General features: G+C 41.2%; 1 protein-coding gene across 1 annotated transcript; it reads left to right on the top strand.

Annotated features, from left to right (window-relative positions):
* Positions 1-14,653: 14,653 nt before the first annotated feature.
* Positions 14,654-15,178, top strand: LOC131143944 (uncharacterized). Its single transcript, XM_058092299.1, has one exon. It carries the CDS (start codon positions 14,654-14,656, stop codon positions 15,176-15,178), a length of 525 nt encoding a protein of 174 aa, XP_057948282.1.
* Positions 15,179-18,507: the final 3,329 nt, after the last annotated feature.

Here is an 18,507-nt window from a genome sequence, read left to right on the forward strand (position 1 = left end):
AAAACCCAATTGGAAAAGTCGTAATAACAATTTCTCTTAAAAATAATATTCATTCATTCTAACTATTGAGGATATTTAAATTGAATCTTATCTTGATGTGAGGTGGAAAAAGGATTTCACACCCACCACCCATCTCAAAATTATCTGTCATTACCTACTCCCAAACAAGACCCACGCTTTCATCAATTTGGCTGTCGATGCGTATGTGCATGCTAAATTAAGAAAAGAACAAATAGTTTTTTATTGATATTTCCCTCCTTATCCCTAAAATATCTTTTTAGAATTATCAAATTAGAATATTAAATCATATTTATTTTGCGGAGTAAAAACGGGATGAGAAAGGAATGTAATGAAATTGTGAATGAAAAGTCCGACAAAATTAAATAATATATTCGATTTCATTTCCTCTCATTTCATTCCATTCTTACGTATCCGAACATATTGTAACATTATGTTAGGTATAATAAAATCGAATAAAGTGAAAAATTATATAACAATTTTATTAAATTATAAATACTAACTTCATTTTATTTTTATTTACCAAACAAATTAAAGTATAGACCTACAGAAAGTAAGTATAAATTTATTTTTAAAAAAGCTCACCCATGTGCATCACAAAAAGAAAAGAGGGGGCAGGATGTCGACCAAAGATGCCTATAGGGCATTGAGCCCCGCTAAAGTTAATTAAGTGGGGGCATCTGATTCCTATCACATTGCCCACCACCTCAATTGGAAAGCTCATCTCTTATATATATATTACATATGAATGCTTCCTGCTGCCTGTGGCCGTGGCCGTAGCTGTGGCTGTGGCTGTGGCTGGAAGAGCAGTTGAAGATGATCGAGGGCATCGGATGCAGCCTGTGGCTGTGCCTGGAAGAGCTGTTGAAGATGATCAGAGGGCATCGGAGGCAACCGTGTATGCTGCTATGCTTCTCATCAATCCTAGGAATGGGTGGTCTGGGTAAATTTACTTTTACTTCTCTAATGTGTTGGAGAGAGCTGGGAGTAGTCCTGCAACGTTGTTTTACTTTGGTTTCTCTTCAGTTATAGAAATTTGTGTGAGAACGCGATAATTATCGTGTGAAGACTGATTTACTTATCCTGTGAAACGATTACTCCTCAAATCCTATCAGCTTGGAGGCATGATAGCTTAAGAAGCTTCTCCTAGAATAAAAGCCAGGATCAGCAATCTTTACTTGGAAACGCTTTAAATTCATCAGTTTGGGAATGAAATATTATGCTGAAGGTAAGTTGAGATCATCTCAAAGCTCAATTGTAATACGATTGTAAGAGGTAGTGGACAGTAAGAGGATTAAATGCTATTTATGAGTATTTGGTGATGTCATTGTAAACTGTTGAAGGTATGCACAAATAATATAATGAGTTTTGATATGATAAAGTTTGTACAAATGGGTTCAGAGGGCCGGTTGTGGGTTTGATGGACTACTTTCTTATAACTCAGATCTAAATTTGTATCATGTTTGAAGTGTGGACGGCGATCTTCACCATCATCAAGATGTTTCTTATAGTTAACTCATTCATTAGAATCCAGATGAAGGCTATGCCACCACATGGGCTATATGGGTCTTGCGCTTTGAAGGAGTTTGATGAATCTTGGAGGAGTTGCAGTGGTAGTTGATTTATTTCAATGCAATCCACATATTTCTATTCTAATTAATTATTTTATCTCATTTTGAGTGGTTGAAAAATGAGGGGTTCATGTACTGGGTTAATTTGCTGTACTATATTTCATGTTTGTTTTGTTTTGTTTTTTTTAATGTTCTGGCAAACTGTTAAAATAAATGGTTGCTGCTAAACTTGTCTTGAGGAAAATGTTATTCATATCTTATTTCAAATTCACATTCTACTATTTTACAGAGTCTCATATTTTAAGTTATTTACTTAAGAAGTTAACAATTCATAAAGTTAAAAAACAGATGATTAAAATATATAATTTTATACAAATTGTATGAAAGATGATTATTAAAATATGCTTTCCCAAACATGACTAGAAATTCCCCCACCCCAACAAGTTCTAAAATATTAATCTCAAAGACCTAAAATACTTTTCTTGTGCACCCGACTAGAAGATATTAACAAAGATTTTTTTTTTTTCCTTATAGATTCGATGTAGGTATGTACACCTATCCAATAAATGACGCTTCGTATATAGTGAGATTTGACACAAGCTTACTCGTCATTTTATCAGATGAGAAGACGCCTCGTGCACTTAAATTCTTTCCACCTGGCAAGTTAATACAATTTATCCAGGTCAATTTCACTTCACTATTAAGTTACAAAAGTTGCCATATGATTAAATATGAGCATGAATACATTTTAAACTTTCAAATAGGTTTGACCTAAATTCTCGATATAAAGGGCACTTGACCCCTATGTTGTTAATGTGCTTGTTTGTGGTATTAAAGATATTACACATTTTTCCAGCAAACCGTCGATGGTTTCAATAAACCATTTTACGGTTGCTTCGATGGCTTAAGATAGAATGGTTATTGTGATTAAACTGTCGACGATTTCACCTGTTGCTGAACTGCTGAGAATCTTATCAACTGAAGATTTGCGAATATCCGATTGTATGCTGCGATCTCAGATTCTTCAGATTGTATTACTCGAATATATGTTTGTATTTGATAGTCTAAAATCTCTTTAATTTAGTATTTACATACTTTTGAATTTGTAACAACTATACCTTGTACAAGTCCTATATGACCTCTCTACATTAATGAAAGTGTCTTGCATTTTCTATAGGGTATCAGGACTCTTTCTCTAACGAGCTTTTTTTTTTCTTTCCTAATGGTCGTTTCTTCTGAATTCGTTGTTATCACTGCCCTTGACACTCTTAGCAGTGGCAACTTTTCTCTTATTGCCATCAATGCCGACTCCTAGCTTCCATTGAAGCTTACCCTTTCCAACTTCCCTTCTTGGCGCGACCAACTAACATCATTGCTCATTGGCCATGACCTTGAGGGCTATCTTGGCAGTACAAACGTTTGTCCATCATGAACCATTTCTCCCAACACCTCCTTTGCCGGTTCATCTTTTGCAGGTGTCTCCAATCCGACTTTCTGGCGTTGGCTTTAGCAAGACACACTGATCCTCCATGCTATTCTTGCATCTGTCTCCGAGCCGATTATGCCGCTCATTGCCGCTTCCACCACTGCTCATGATGCTTGGTCCAAGTTGCAACAATTGTACGCCAATCGTTCATGCACTCGTGTTGTGCAACTTAAGGAAAATGTTATTGATATCTTATTTCAAATTCACATTCTACTATTTTACAGAGTCTCATATTTTAAGTTATTTACTTAAGAAGTTAACAATTCATAAAATTAAAAAACAGATGATAAAAATATATAATTTTATACAAATTGTATATTTGTATATCGTGTCATATCCTTTTATGAAAGATGATTATTAAAATATGCTTTCCCAAACATGACTATAAATTCCCCCACCCCAAGACAAGTTCTAAAATATTAATCTCAGAGACCTAAAATACTTTTCTTATGCACCTGACTGGAAGATATTGACAAAGAATTTATTTTTTCTTATAGATTCGATGTAGGCATGTACCCCTATCCAATAAATGATGCTTCGTATATAGTGAGATTTGACACAAGTTTACTCGTCGTTTTATCAGATGAGAAGACGCCTCGTGCACTTAAATTCTTTCCACCTGCCAAGCTAATACAATTTATTCGAGTCAATTTCACTTCATTATTAAGTTACAAAAGTTGCCATATGATTAAATATGAGCATGAATACATTTTGAACTTTCGAATAGGTTTGACCTAAATTCTCGAGATAAAGGGCACTTGCCCTCTATGTTGTTAATGTGCTTGTTTGTGGTATTAAGGATATTACTCATTTTTCCAGCAAACCGTCGATGGTTTCAATAAACCATTCTACGGTTGCTTCGATGGATTAAGACAGAATGGTTACTGTGATTAAACCGTCGACAGTTTCACCTGTTGCTGAACTGCTGAGAATCCTAACAGTTAAAGATTTACGAATATCCGATTGTATGCTGCGATCTGGGATTCTTCAGATTGTATTACTCGAATATATGTTTGTATTAAATAGTCTAGAATCTCTTTAATTTAGTATTTAAATACTTTTGAATTTGTATTTGAATTTGTAACAACTATACCTTGTACAAGTGTAAGAACCCGAAATATGAAAAATGGGTTTAAATATTAAGAGAGGGGTAAAATTGAAAATTGCCTGGATCAAATGGCTATAAAAGGAAATTCTCATTTCGTCCAAGTTAAGCAAACTTAGATTTTTATCTCTCTCTCTCTCTAAACCTCTCCCTACTCCTTCTCTCTAGAATTCTTCGCTGATCGTTGACGAAATCGGAAAACGGAAGCTACCACGAGGATCGTGGAAGGATTCTCTACAACTTCTACGGATTGGAATCTCGTTTCGGAGATTTTCGGGTTTCGGCATAAAATCGAGGTAAGGCTCGGTTTTCAATTCTGATCCGGTAGATTTGTAGGTAACTATCTTTTGAATATATTCTGTACTGTGATTTGTAAGTTTTGGAACTTGGTTCGCTGTTTAGGGACCTTGGAGTTCGGGATTTGCTTACGGGGTTAAGGTAAGGGGAACTATGTTTATATTGGTTATTTTTGAAATCGGACTCGTGTAACTGTGGTCCACGGTCCTGTGCGTGTTTTGGCTACTCATTTGGAGGGATCTAACAGGGAAAACTCTGAGTTTTTCATTATTACAGTTTTGGAAAAAAGAGGGCGACGGGCTGAATCCCAGGTTTTGTTGAAAACTGAGTATATGTATGATTTATACTATGATATTGGGATGGCCGTGCCTTGAATTTGTTTAAACTGTATTTTTTTGGAAAACCATGATTTAGATTACCAAATAAGTGTGGTTTGTTTGGTTATATGAGCATGCATGTGTGTGATATGTTGAAATGCTAGTAGGAATGCGGTTCCGAAATTGTCCCAGGTACTGAGAATGTCCGGCTCTATATCCGAGGGTGTGTTATCGCCTGCCATGTAGGCAAGAGTGTCCGGCTCTATATTCGAGGGCGTGAGCCTATTAAGTAGATCAGGCCAAAGGGTGTGGATCCGCTAGTGTAGCGCCGGTACGATGCCATTGGAGTCGGGGACTAGCCATGTGCCGGTGGCGCCATGTTCGCGGGTTGGTTGTGGGCCAACGCTGTATGTTGCAGGCCGGCTTTAGGCCGAAGAGTGTGACGACACCGAGGATTACTGATCATGTGTATGTATTGTGACGGGGCCGCGTATAAATGGCCGCCGTATGTGTGCGTGTATGCACTGTGTAAATTAGTAATGGAATACATTTAACTGCGTGTATGTTGTATCATGATAACACTTAAATGCCACACACCAATATAACCTGTGTTCTTCCTTACTGAGAGGTGTCTCACCCCTACTGTACGTACATTTTTACAGGTCTTTCGGGTAACCGGAACTAGCGTCTTGGTGTAGGGAGTGTAGTGGCCGGTGTACTGCGTTAGTGCTTGGGTAAGTGCTAGGACTGTAGTTTTATTGGGTTGCCATTTTGAGTTGTATTGAGCACCCAGTTTGTACGTTTTGTTAGAGCCATGTTCTGCTCTTGTATAGACTCTGGTATGGTACTGCATATGTTGATATAGAATGACTTTTTCTGCTGCGTATATGATTATGATGGGATGTGTTTAGGGTGTCTGGGAACCCCACGGGGTTGGAACCTCATCCTTTGAACTGTATTTGTGATGATTTGTATGATACAGGGACATGTTAGATTATATTTTCACCCTCGGGTACCATTTCCAGGTTTGGGGCGTGACAGCTTGGTATCAGAGCTAACCAGGTTACTAGATCTTGTAGACTTGGTTAGGCTTAATTATGAGTACAAACTAGAGTATAGGATGTGGATATGGGTAGAGTTGGTTGAGGGTTGTTCGGTTGCTAGACCGGGAATTGTCGACGGTATTCTGTGTTTTTCCTGGGATGACGATTCCAGTAAAAGTAAGGTAGATCATTGATGACTTTCGTGTCGGTGTGATAGGACAGACCTAGACCTGACAGGAAGTAGTTAACACGATTAGGAGGAGACTGCGAGTGATGAGTTTCCTTCTGTGCCTCGGGGTTTGACGAGGCAGGTATTGCGGGAGATCGGGCAGAGTGTGAGGAGACGCAAGCGCTCTTCTACTGCTGTAGAGTGCACCATTGAGAGGTTCACACACATGCATCGTTCGTCGTTCTCTGGAGGACTAGATGGAAAAGACTGAGAGGATCTTGGAGGTCATGCATTGCACGGATAGGTAGCGAGTTCTTTATGCTACCTTCCAGCTGTCTAGGGAAGCGGGTCGATGGTGGACTACGATGAATTTGTTGGAGAAGCAGAGAGCTAGTCCTGAGGAGATGATGTGGAGCCGATTCAAGGAGGTGTTCTTTGACAGATACTTCCCAACTTCCGTACGAGATGTGAAGGCAGATGAGTTTTCTGCACTGACTCAGGGGAGTTTAACGGTGCAGGGGTATGCGGCTCGATACATAGAGCTGTCCCGCTTTGCACCATGTATGATCTCGAGCGAGTATGAGAAGACTCGAAGGTTCGAGAAGGGTTTGAGGAAGGATATCCGCAGACTAGTGGGTATGCTTCAGATTTGTGAGTTCTCGGTGTTGGTGTATAAAGCCACGGTGAGCGAGAATGGTATCCGAGAAGACGAGGTGGATCAAGAATTGAGGAAGAGGACGGTACCTTCTGGTTCTCAGACAGGATCTCGTCAGGGATAGTGGAAGAAGAGGAGCAAGGGCTCGGGTTATCGCTAGAATATCGAGCCCCAGAACTCTCAGATGAGCCAGACCGGTGGTCGTTGTACCAGATGTCACAGGTGGCACGAGGGAGAGTGCCGGTCATTTGGGGGTAGTTGCTACAACTGTGGCCAGCCGGGCCACATATCTCGTGATTGTCGAGCACCGAGGCGAGACGTGCCTGCAGTTAGTGGGGACCGAGGGAGTAATCAAATACCTCGGGGAACTGCTTAGACGAATACAACTCCGTCCAGAGTATACTCTCTTACTCCAGCGGACGCTGAGCATGCAGGTAACGTGGTGATAGGTACCTTATTATTGCTTTTGAATAAAGCTTCTGTTTTGTTTGATTCAGGTGCAACCCATTCTTTTGTATCTGTAAATTTTGTGGGACAGTATGGGATTGAGACCCGAGACATGAATGAGGTATTAGCTGTTACTATGCCATCTGGGAGTGTATCTTTCTATAGGAAGATGTTGATAGACTGCCTAGCGAAATTCAGGAGAAGCTGCTACCGATGAATCTTATGGTTTACGATATGTCGGGGTTCGATGTTATTCTGGGGATAGATTGGTTTTTCTCCAGTTATGCTATGATCGACTGTCGTAGGAAGGTGGTAGTTTTCAGACCTCCTAGGGAGTAGGAGTACGAGTTCATGGGATCGTGTGTGTGTTCAGCGCCACAGATTCTATCGGCACTACAGGCGAGGAGGTTACTCTTGGATGGATGTCAAGGGTACCTAGCTTGTATAAAGGAACTATCGTGGGATGAGTTGAGACTCAAGGACATTCGGGTAGTCAGCGAGTTCCCCGATGTGTTTCCACATGCTTTACCCGGTTTACCTCCGGATCGTGAGGTAGAGTTTGTGATAGAGTTGCTGCCTGGTAAGGGACTGATCTCTAAAGTTTTGTACTGGATGGCTCCAGCGAAACTTTGGGAGTTGAAGAAGCAGTTATAGGAACTACTGGACAGGGGATTCATTCGACCTAGTGTTTCGCCCTGGGGAGCTCCAGTATTGTGTGTGAAGAAGAAGGATGGGTCGATGTGAATGTGCATTGATTACCGTGAGATTAATAAGGTGACTGTGAAGAATCGTTATTCTTTACCTCGTATAAATGATCTCTTTGACTAGTTGCAGGGGACGCGGGTCTTTTCGAAGATCGACTTGCGGTCAGGATATCATCAGGTGAGGTTTAGAGTGGAGGATATGGCGAAGACTGCTTTCCGAACCAGATATATGGCCATTACGAGTTCTTGGTCATGTTGTTTGGGTTGACGAATGCTCCGGCGGTGTTCATGGATATGATGAATAGGATTTTCCATGAGTACTTGGACAAATTCGTGGTGGTATTCATTGATGAGATTCTGGTATACTCGAGGAGTTTAGAAAAGCATGTGGAACATTTGAGGTTAGTGTTATAGATTCTGCGGGAGAAGAAGTTGTATGTTAAGCTGAAGAAATGTGAATTCTGGTTGAATCAGATTGCGTTCTTAGGCCATGTGGTTATTGGGGATGGTATATTAGTTGATCCTAGCAAGATTGAAGTTGTGGTTGACTGGGTAAGGCCGAAGAATGTGCAGGAGGTTCGGAGTTTTCTGGGACTGGCAGGTTACTATCGTCGATTTGTAGAAGGTTTCTCTAAACTGTATGGACCTCTGACACGATTGACCAAGAAGGGAGTGCAGTTTGAGTGGACCAGTGATTGCGAGCAGTGCTTTTAGGAGTTGAAGCACTGACTGGTTACTGCTCTGGTGTTGACCATTCCTTCGGGGGATGGTGGGTTCGTGATTTATAGCGACGCGTCTCTGAAAGGTTTGGGATGTGTGCTTATGCAGTAGGGTAAGGTTGTAGCGTCCCTCAATAAAATATAACATAATAAATAAGGATGGTCAACCCGAACCCATGGGTAACGGGGATACCTGTCAAACACAGCGGAATTCTACGCAGCAGTAAACATAAAATCCAAACATCCATCAATAAAGCATAATACCAGAGCTTTCTATAACATTATAAAACTGTACTTCTATATATCCTCTTATACATCAAAATATCTCTAGGGTCAAATACAAAATAACATTGACCCTATTAAAAAATCTTACCCTCCTCACAGGGTAATCTCACTAGCTCAACGGCGACCTTGACCCATCGGTCTCTTAGGGGCTCCTGAAAAATTAATTAAGTTTGGGGGGTGAGACACTTCTCAGTAAGGGAAAATAAACTAAATACAACTGTGTGACAACATGAACATTTAAGGCATTTATACATATACAGTGCATTTCATATTTTCATAAAAATTCATCATATCATAGTGAATATTCACATGCTTTCATATTTTCTAATAAGTCATATCATACATAAAACATCTGCTATAGCTGAATAGTACTGAAAATATACCTTGGATGAATAGCTAGCAATGTCATGTATTACCCCCCATGATGGGTTGTGCAGCTCGAAGGCAGGACCCGATAATGGCTGGCCGACCACTGCCCAATCAAATATGTCTGTAAGTACGATGGGCTCGCCACACCCTGGTTCGGACTGCCAGGTGGACGTCCACACTCTACTGGAAGCCACATCGACTATCCATCTCCCATCCCCTCGTGGGATGGTTAACACTAATCTAACGTAGATATCTGATCTACATATATAGCTACGGTACCGAGCTCCTGAACTGAACTAAACTAACATCCAGGTTCTGATAACATATAGTACATAATTTCGTAAATACAGCCTCGTGCCGAATATTTTATAAATACGGCCTCACGCCGAACTTATACATACGGCCTCGTGCTGAAATCATAGTAAATACGACCTCGTGCCGAAATCATACATGTGGCCTCGTGCCAAAATCGTTTCAGGTATTTACATTCTGAAAATAACTCATTTATCATACATTCGTCAAACTCAATATAAAATAACTCGTCTTTTCAAAATACTTGAAAATATGCTTTACTCGTAAAATCATTCATATCATGATTCACTTCACATAAAATAATGTTCATGCCACACATGTGCCGTTTAAAGTCATACCTCATATTCTAAAATCATCATTTCTAGCATCTTATACATACATATACATTTTAATCATAATAGCAGTATTTTCCCAATCGTACATTTCATTCGTAATAAACAAATATAACATATGTTTTTCTGAAAATAAATTTACTCATAATCATTAATAACTTGTGTGGAAAATGACGGCTTTAGTTTATTCCCTTACCTGGCTACTGAGAAAGCCCCCAAAATATCCTAGGCTAACCCCCGTATGATTTCCTGATCAATACTCTGAAACTCAAAACTCCCAATATTAAACATTAGTATTTTCATGCGTACATCAATTTCTATAACTACCATAAAGTCTAATTTGGTTTAAAAAGCTTTACCTCAACCCAGGGATGATTTCCAACTTTGTTTTCCCAACAATCCGCTCTGGCAAACTCGTAGAGAACTTCACCAGGAGCGTCGTGGTAGCCTCAAATCTTTGATCCAGCGACTAGTGGGACCAAAATCGAAGAGAGAGAGTGAGAGGGCCGAAGAGGAGAGAGAGAGAGAGTGGAGAGGAAGCTTGGAATGAAATAAAAATCAGATTTTTACATATATATAGGGTTAGATTCGTCGACGAGACACGTCACCTCGTCGATGAGTCCTTCATTAAATTCGTCGACGAGACCCTGTATTCGTCAACGAAATTCAAGCTGCCTTAGAACCCCTCTCGGTATTTTCTTATCAATGAGACCCTGTATTCGTCGATGAATTTTCTTCTGCACCCGTCGACGAACCCCTGTATTCATCGACGAACTTAGGCAATCTCTTGAAATCATTTTTATCCCCCAAATGCAATGTCATCGACGAAGTCTATGGCCTCCTTCTGTTTTTGTTTCTATTTCTCTCCCTCTTAATTATTCAAATTTCATTTTATTCGGGTTATCGCAAAGGTAGTAGCTTATGCGTCTCAACAACTGAAGGAATATGAGCAGAACTACCCTATGCACAATTTGGAGTTAGTTGCTATTGTGTATGCACTGAAAATCTGGCGACATTAATTGTATGGTATACAATATGAAATATTCACAGACCATAAGAGCCTCAGGTATTTCTTCACGCAGAAGGAGTTGAATATGAGGCAGAGACGGTGGCTAGAGTTGATCAAGGACTACGATTGCATGATTAGTTATCACCCGAGGAAGGCTAATGTGGTGGTTGATGCGTTGAGTCGGAAGTCAGGGTCTACGGCTGTGTCTGCGGTTGTAACTCAGTGTCACATCGGACGGGATTTGGAGAGCTCAGGTATAGAATTGGTGGTTGGTGATCATCAGGCTTATCTTGTTGGTTTGGTGGTCCAACCGACCTTATTTGAGCGTATAAAAGTCGCACAGGCTAGTGATGCAGAGTTGGCCGAGGTCAGGGAAAAGGTATAATAGAGACTGGCTATAGAGTTTAACATCTCTGAGGGAGGTGTACTGAGGTTTGGGACCAGACTATGCATTCCGAACGATGATGAGATCAGAAGGACGATTCTAGAAGAGGCGCATCGTTCTTTGTATACGGTACATCCTGATAGTACGAAGATGTATCAGGACTTACGTGAGACCTTTTAGTGGTCTGGTATGAAAAGGAAGATTGCTTAATTCGTGGAGCAGTGTCTGACGTGTCAGCAGGTGAAAGCTAAACATCAGAGGCCGGCAGGGCCGTTGCAGCCTTTGCCTATTCCGGTGTGGAAATGAAAGCATATTTCCATGGATTTTGTGACCAGTTTGCCACCAGCGCTTCACGAGCAAAATACTATTTGGGTGATCGTGGATAGATTGACGAAATTTGCTCATTTCATATCGATGAAAGTTAGCTATCCTTTGAGTAGGCTAGCAGATTTGTATGTGCATGAGATTGTGAGAATGCACGGGATACCGGTATTTATAGTATCAGATTGGGACTCGAGGTTTACTTCCCGATTTTGGATGAGCTTGTAGGAGGCATTGGGGACGAAGCTTACTTTTAGTACAACGTTCCACCCCCAGACTGATGGACAGTCGGAGAGGACGATACAGATATTGAAAGATATGTTGCGAGCTTGTGTGTTAGATTTCGGTGATAGCTGGATACAGTTTATGCCACTTGTGGAGTTTTCTTATAACAACAGCTTCCAATCTAGTATCGGGATGGCACCGTTCGAGGCTTTGTATGGTCGAAGGTGTCGATCTCCTTTGTGTTGGGATGAGGTTAGTGAACGTCAGGTGTTAGGACCTGAACTTGTGCAGCAGGCATCTGAGAAGGTGGGTTTGATCCGGGAGAGGATTAAATAGGCTCAAGGTTGGCAGAAGAGTTATGCAGATGTTCGCCACCATGAGTTAGAGTTTGAAGTGGGAGGTAGGGTATTTCTGCGTATTGCTCCGATGAAAGGAGTGATGAGATTCGGCAGGAAGGGCAAGCTGAGCCCGAGGTATATCGGACCATTCAAGGTACTTGAGCGAGTGGCTCCGGTAGCCTACAGAGTTGCATTACCTCCAGCACTTTCAAGGGTCCATGATGTGTTTCACGTCTCCATGTTGAGGAGGTATGTGTTGGATCCTTCATATGTGATTAGTTATGATGAGTTGGAAATTAGGAATACTTTAGCGTATGAGGAGATACCTGTTCAGGCTCTGGACCGTAAAGTTCAAAAGCTTCATACCAGAGAGATACCGTTAGCGAAGGTATTGTGGCAAAACCACGAGGTTGAGGAAGCTTCTTGGGAACTAGAAACGAAAATACGCCGGGAGTATCCACAGTTATTTTGAGCACTTGTACATGATCCTACTGTGGGTTAGGATAGGTGGCTAGTCATCGGGAGTGTGAGTATTGTGAACTCCTGAGACTGTTGTATATGTAACCATGGTATTCCTCCGCCATAAGTGAGAGTATGTATGTGTATGTGTAAAATGGGACTGCGCTGTGGTGATCGCTAGTTCGCTCTTGAGTTGTGTCTATGTGTATGTGTACGATGGGACTGCGCTGTGATGATCGCCAATTCGCTCTTAAGTTGTGTCTATGTATTTGTTTGTATGTATGAATCTGGGAATGAGAGATGTCGGAGATTTTTGGGTTTTGGCATAAAATCGAGGTAAGGCTCGATTTTCAATTCTGATCCGGTAGATTTGTAGGTAATTGTCTTGTGAACATATTCTGTACTGTGATTTATAGGTTTTGGAACTCGGTTTGCTGTTTAGGGACCTTAGAGTTTGGGATTTGCTTACGGGGTTAAGGTAAAGGGAACTATGTTTATATTGGTTATTTTTGAAATCAGACTCGATGGAACTATGGTCCACGGTCCTGTGTGTGTTTTGGCTATTCATTTGGGGGGATCTAATGGAAAAAAACTATGGGTTTTTCATTATTACAGTTTTGGGAAAAAGGGGGCGATGGGCTGAATCCCGGGTTTTGTTGAAAACCGAGTATATGTGTGATTTATATTGTGATATTGGGATGACCGTGCCTTGAATTTGTTTAAACTGTATTTGTTTGGAAAACCATGATTTAGATTACCAAATGAGTGTGGTTTGTTTGGTTATATGAGCATGCATGTGTGTGTGATATGTTGAAATGCTTGTAGGAACGAGGTTCCAAAATTGTCCCAAGTACTGAGAGTGTCCGGCTCTATATCCGAGGGCGTGAACCTATTCTGGCAGATCAGGCCGAAGGGTATGGATCCACCAGTTTAGCGCCGGTACGATGCCATGGGAGTCGGGGACTAGCCATGTGTTGGTGGCGCCGTGTTCGCGGGTTGGCTACGGGTCAACATTGTATGTCGCGGGCCGGCTTCGAGCCGAAGAGTGCAACGACACTGAGGATTACTGATCATGTGTATGTATTGTGATGGGGCTGCATATAAATAGCCGCCGTATGTGTGCGTGTATGCACTGTATAAATTAGTACTGGAATGCATTTAACTGCGTGTATGTTGTATCATGATAACACTCAAATGCCACACACCGATATAACCTGTGTTCTTCCTTATTGAGAGATGTCTCACCCCTACTGTATGTACATTTTTACAGGTCCTTAGGGTAACGGGAACTAGCGTCCTAGTATAGGGAGCGTAGTGGCCGGTGTACTGCGTTAGCGCTTGAGTAAGTGCTAGGACTGTAGTTTTGTTGGGTTGCCATTTTGAGTTGTATTTGGGCACCCAGTTTGTACGTTTTGTTAGAGCCATGTTCTGCTCTTGTATAGACTCTGGTATGATACTGCAAATGTTGATATAGAATGACTTTTTCTGTTGCGTATATGATTATGATTGGATGTGTTTAGGGTGTCTGGGAACCCCATGGGGTCGGACCCTCATCCTTTGTACTATATCTGTGATGATTTATATGATACAAGGACATGTTAGATTATATTTTCACCCTCGGGTCCCATTTCCGGGTTCGGGGTGTGACAACAAGTCCTATATATATGTCATCTCTACATTAATGGAAGTGTCCTGCATTTTCTATATGGTATTAGGACTCTTTCTCTAACAAGATTTTTTTTTTCTTTCCTAATGGTCGTTTCTTATGAATTCGTTGTTATCACCCTTGATACTCTCGTCAGTGGAAAATCTTCTCTCATTGCCTTTAATGCTGACTCCTAGCTTTCCTTGAAGCTTACCCCTTCCAACTTCCCTTCTTGGCGTGACCAACTAATGTCATTGCTCATTGCTATGGCCTTGAGGGCTATCTTGGCGGTACAAATGTTTGTCTGTCATGAACCATTTCCCCCAACACCTCCTCTATCGGTTCTTTTTTTTTAGGTGTCTCCAATCCGGCTTTATGGCTTTGGCTTTAGCAAGACAAGTTGATCCTCCACGCCATTCTTGCATCTGTGTCCAAGCTGATCATGCCGCTCATTGTCGCTTTCACCACTGCTCATGATGCTTGGTCCAAGTTGCAACAATTGTACGCCAATCGTTTATGCACTCGTGTTGTGCAACTTAAGGAGGAGTTGACTCTCATTCACCGAGAGTCCCGCTTGGTCTCGGAGTATCTCCACGCCATCAAGGTATTAGTTGATGAACTTGTTGTGATTGAATCTCCTATCTCAGTGGATGACATTACTTTGTATGTCCTTAACGGTTTTGGCCCTGAGTACCGTGAGATTGCAGCGCCTATTTGGGCACATAAGACTTCTCTTACGTTTGAGAAGCTTCATGATATGCTGGTTGGGTATGAAAGTTACTTACAATGTGTTGACGTGTCCAATGTCGTTCTGGTTGCCACTGCGAACTCCACTCAGCACCGCACTTCCGCTTCCACTTTCAACAGTAACCAATGTTCCAGCCCTGGTTCCACTGGTCAGCGTCGCTCCAAGTCTGGTTGCAATAATCACAAGAAGCAGTCTGGTAAGCCCCAAATTGTTTGTTAGCTGTGTGATAAAGTCGACCACTCGTCCAAGAACTGTTACTTGACTTTAGGAATGAATTCTATTAATTGTGCCACTACAAATGCGACCACCGAAAAAAAGTGGCTTGTGGATTCCGTTGCTCTTCACGACATCACCTCTCATCTTGCCAATCTCTTTGTTCACTCGGAGTATGATGGCATGGATGAGGTCTTCATTGGCGATGGCTCAGGTTTGCGAGTCGCACATGTTGGCTCTATGTCTCTTCCTTCTTCCTCGAAGCCTTTTAAATTGACTAATACTCTTTGTGTTCCTAATATTCACAAAAACATAATCTACGTTCATAATTTCACTCGTAGAAATGATTTCTATCTTGAGTTGCACCCATTTTATTTTCTTGCGAAGGATCAAAGCATGGGGACAACTCTATTGTGCGGTAAATGTCAGGATGGTGTCTATCCAATGCCGATGGCGCCTTTCGCTAAAGCGTATTCTGTTTTAGCACTTGTTGGTGAACGAACAATAGCCGACACCTGGCATAGACAACTTAGGCATTCGTACAATAAAGTATTTGATTTTATTATTCGTACCTTTTCTCTACCAGTTGTAGTGTCTAGTGTCTTTTCATCTTCTGTTTGTAATGCTTGTCAATGCAATAAAAGTCACAAGTTGCCTTTTTCTTCCACTTTTCTTGTTAGCACTCATCCACTTGAATACATTTATACTGATGTTTAGGGGCCTACAAATTCTACTTCTCTTGATGGCTTTTGTTTTTATGTCTTATTTGTTGATCACTTCACTAAATATTGTTGGCTGTTTCCCATCCGACGAAAAAGTGATGTTTACAACATTTTTTTTTTCAATTAAAAGGGCTACTTGAAAAACATTTTGGTTTTCACATCAGACACTTATACTTCAATAATGGGGGCGAATTTCAAGCTCTTCGTAATTTTATCTCATCTAATTCCATTAGTTGGCTTACCACTACTCCTCATACACCTGAGAAAAATGGTACAAGTGAACACCAGCATCGGCACATTGTCGAAATCGGTCTCACCCTATTGAGTCAAGCGAGTCTTCCTTTTTCTTATTGGTCCTACACATTTTAGGTGGTGGTTTATTTAATAAATCGTATGCCCACTCCTATTTTGAAAAATAAAAGTCCTTTTGAACGCTTGTTTGGTCATTGCCCCGATTACAAAAAGTTGAGTATTTTTGGTTGTCAGTGTTACACATGGCTCAAACCTTATGCCACCGATAAACTTCAACCAAAATCTACGCCTTCTCTCTTTCTTGGTTACTCGAGTTATCAGAGTGCCTATAGGTGTATAGACCTTGTTACCTCTCACATTTATATGTCTAGGTATGTAGTTTTTGATGAATTTATTTTTCCATTTTCTTCCTCTACCCATGTTGTTGTGCCTTCTCTATTATTTTCAGGTGCTATGACAAAGGACATTGTTATTCCAACAGTGCCTTCCATTGGATGGATATCCTCCTCTCCTACCACTATGATGGACATCGCTCCTGCAGCTCTGACTTCATCACCCTCCCTTGCACCTTCTCTGCTAGAGGTAATCTCTTCATCCATCATACCTGCATCTTTGTCCTGGTCCACCTGTACTCATGGTATTACTACCTGGTCTAAGAATAATATTCGTAAACCCAAACAACTTTACCTTGACACTCGACACCCTCATCCTTAACCTGTTGAGCCCACATGTGTGTCTCAGGCCTTGAAAGATCCCAAGTGGTGGCATGCTATATCCGAAGAGTTCATTGCATCAGTTAAACATGGTACATGGGAGCTGGTTCCATAGTGCTCTACAATCAAACTCATTGGCTGCAAATGGGTTTTCTGTATCAAACGAAATCCCGATGGTAGTATTTCTTGTTATAAAGCCTGGATAGTGGCCAAAGGTTTTCATTAACGGCCTAGATTTGACTATAATGAGATATTTAGCCCTGTTGTGAAGATGGTAACTATTCAGGCTGTCATCTCAATTGCTGTTCAGAAAAATTGGCCCCTTCTCTAGCTAGATGTTAATAATGTGTTTTTCATGGCTTAAGTGGTATGTATTCATGGTTCAACTTCCTGGTTTTGTTGATCCTAGTCTACCTTCTTGTGTTTGTAGGTTAAAGTAGTCTTTGTATGGCTTGAAACAAACACCTCGTGCTTGGTATCCAGAATAGAGTGCTTGTATTCTTCAACTCGATTTTCAGCAGTCTAAATCTGAATCTTCTCTATTTATCTGCACGGGAGCTGATGTTACTCTCTATTTTTTGGTATAGGTATATGATCTCTTAATCACTAGGAGTAACTCTGCTGCTATTTCTAATGTCGTTCAACAACTCGGTCATCGATTTTCTCTGAAGGATCTTGGTCCCTTGCATAAACTTTTTGGTGTTGAGGTGATTTTAGTTCCCTATGGACTGTTCCTCTCCTAATAAAAGTATATTCAAGATCTCCTTTCTCGCACTAGGATGGATGGGGCTAAGGTAGTGATGACTCTACTTGCCACAAAGGAACATCTTCAGCTCCACGATGGCTCTTCTCCTATTGATCCGACTAAATTTCACCGAGTTATAGGAACTTTTCAATATCTCTCTCTAACTTGGCTCAACATTGCCTTCTCGATCAATAAGCTGACTCAATTTATACATAAATCCTCTCAGCTCCATTGAACCGCTACCAAGCGTATTTTATGGTACTTAAAAGGTGCTTTTCATCTTGGCATCCTCCTCAAGAGCACTAAGAATCTCACTCTTCAAGGGTTTTCAGATGCTGATTGGGCCGGTGATAGAAATACTAGATCCTCCACCTCTACCTTTCTTATTTTTCTAGGTGATTGTCCCATTTCATGGAGCATGTGCAAGTAGCGTGTTGTGGCTTGTTCCTCCACTAAGGCGGAATATCGGGCTCTCGCTTGAGCCACCCCCATATTCTGATTCCTAAGCCCCTGTTGAGAATTCTACTTGTGAAGTTTGTCCCCCATTGGAAAAAGTGAGTATTTGATGGGTGCTTTTATACATGGTGTAGCCCAAGACCCAATGGGCTTAAGCTTTTGGGTCAAGTTGGTGCTCACCCATGTGTATCAAATACACCTTTGGACTCCGTCGGTGTTTACAATTGGTATCAGAGCCAGGTTGAATAGTGTCGATACGAAGGTGTTCCTCTGTTAGGATCATTGATTCCACATTTAATGCCTAAGAAAGACCTTGTCTAAGTGAGTGCTTAGAGACCATTGCGGCTCAGTAGCTCCCTGGAAGTCGGCCTAGTCAAAGTTGAATTTCATAGGATAAAACGGAGCAGACACAGTTGGTACATACTATTCATACTAGGCCTTTTGCTT

This window comes from Malania oleifera, chromosome 12 (assembly GCF_029873635.1).
Source record: "Malania oleifera isolate guangnan ecotype guangnan chromosome 12, ASM2987363v1, whole genome shotgun sequence".
Classification (NCBI taxonomy): Eukaryota; Viridiplantae; Streptophyta; class Magnoliopsida; order Santalales; family Ximeniaceae; genus Malania; species Malania oleifera.

Coding starts and splice junctions, on each gene's coding strand:
- LOC131143944 (XM_058092299.1), top strand. CDS start 14,654: ATGCCGCTCATTGTCGCTTTCACCACTGCTCATGATGCTTGGTCCAAG.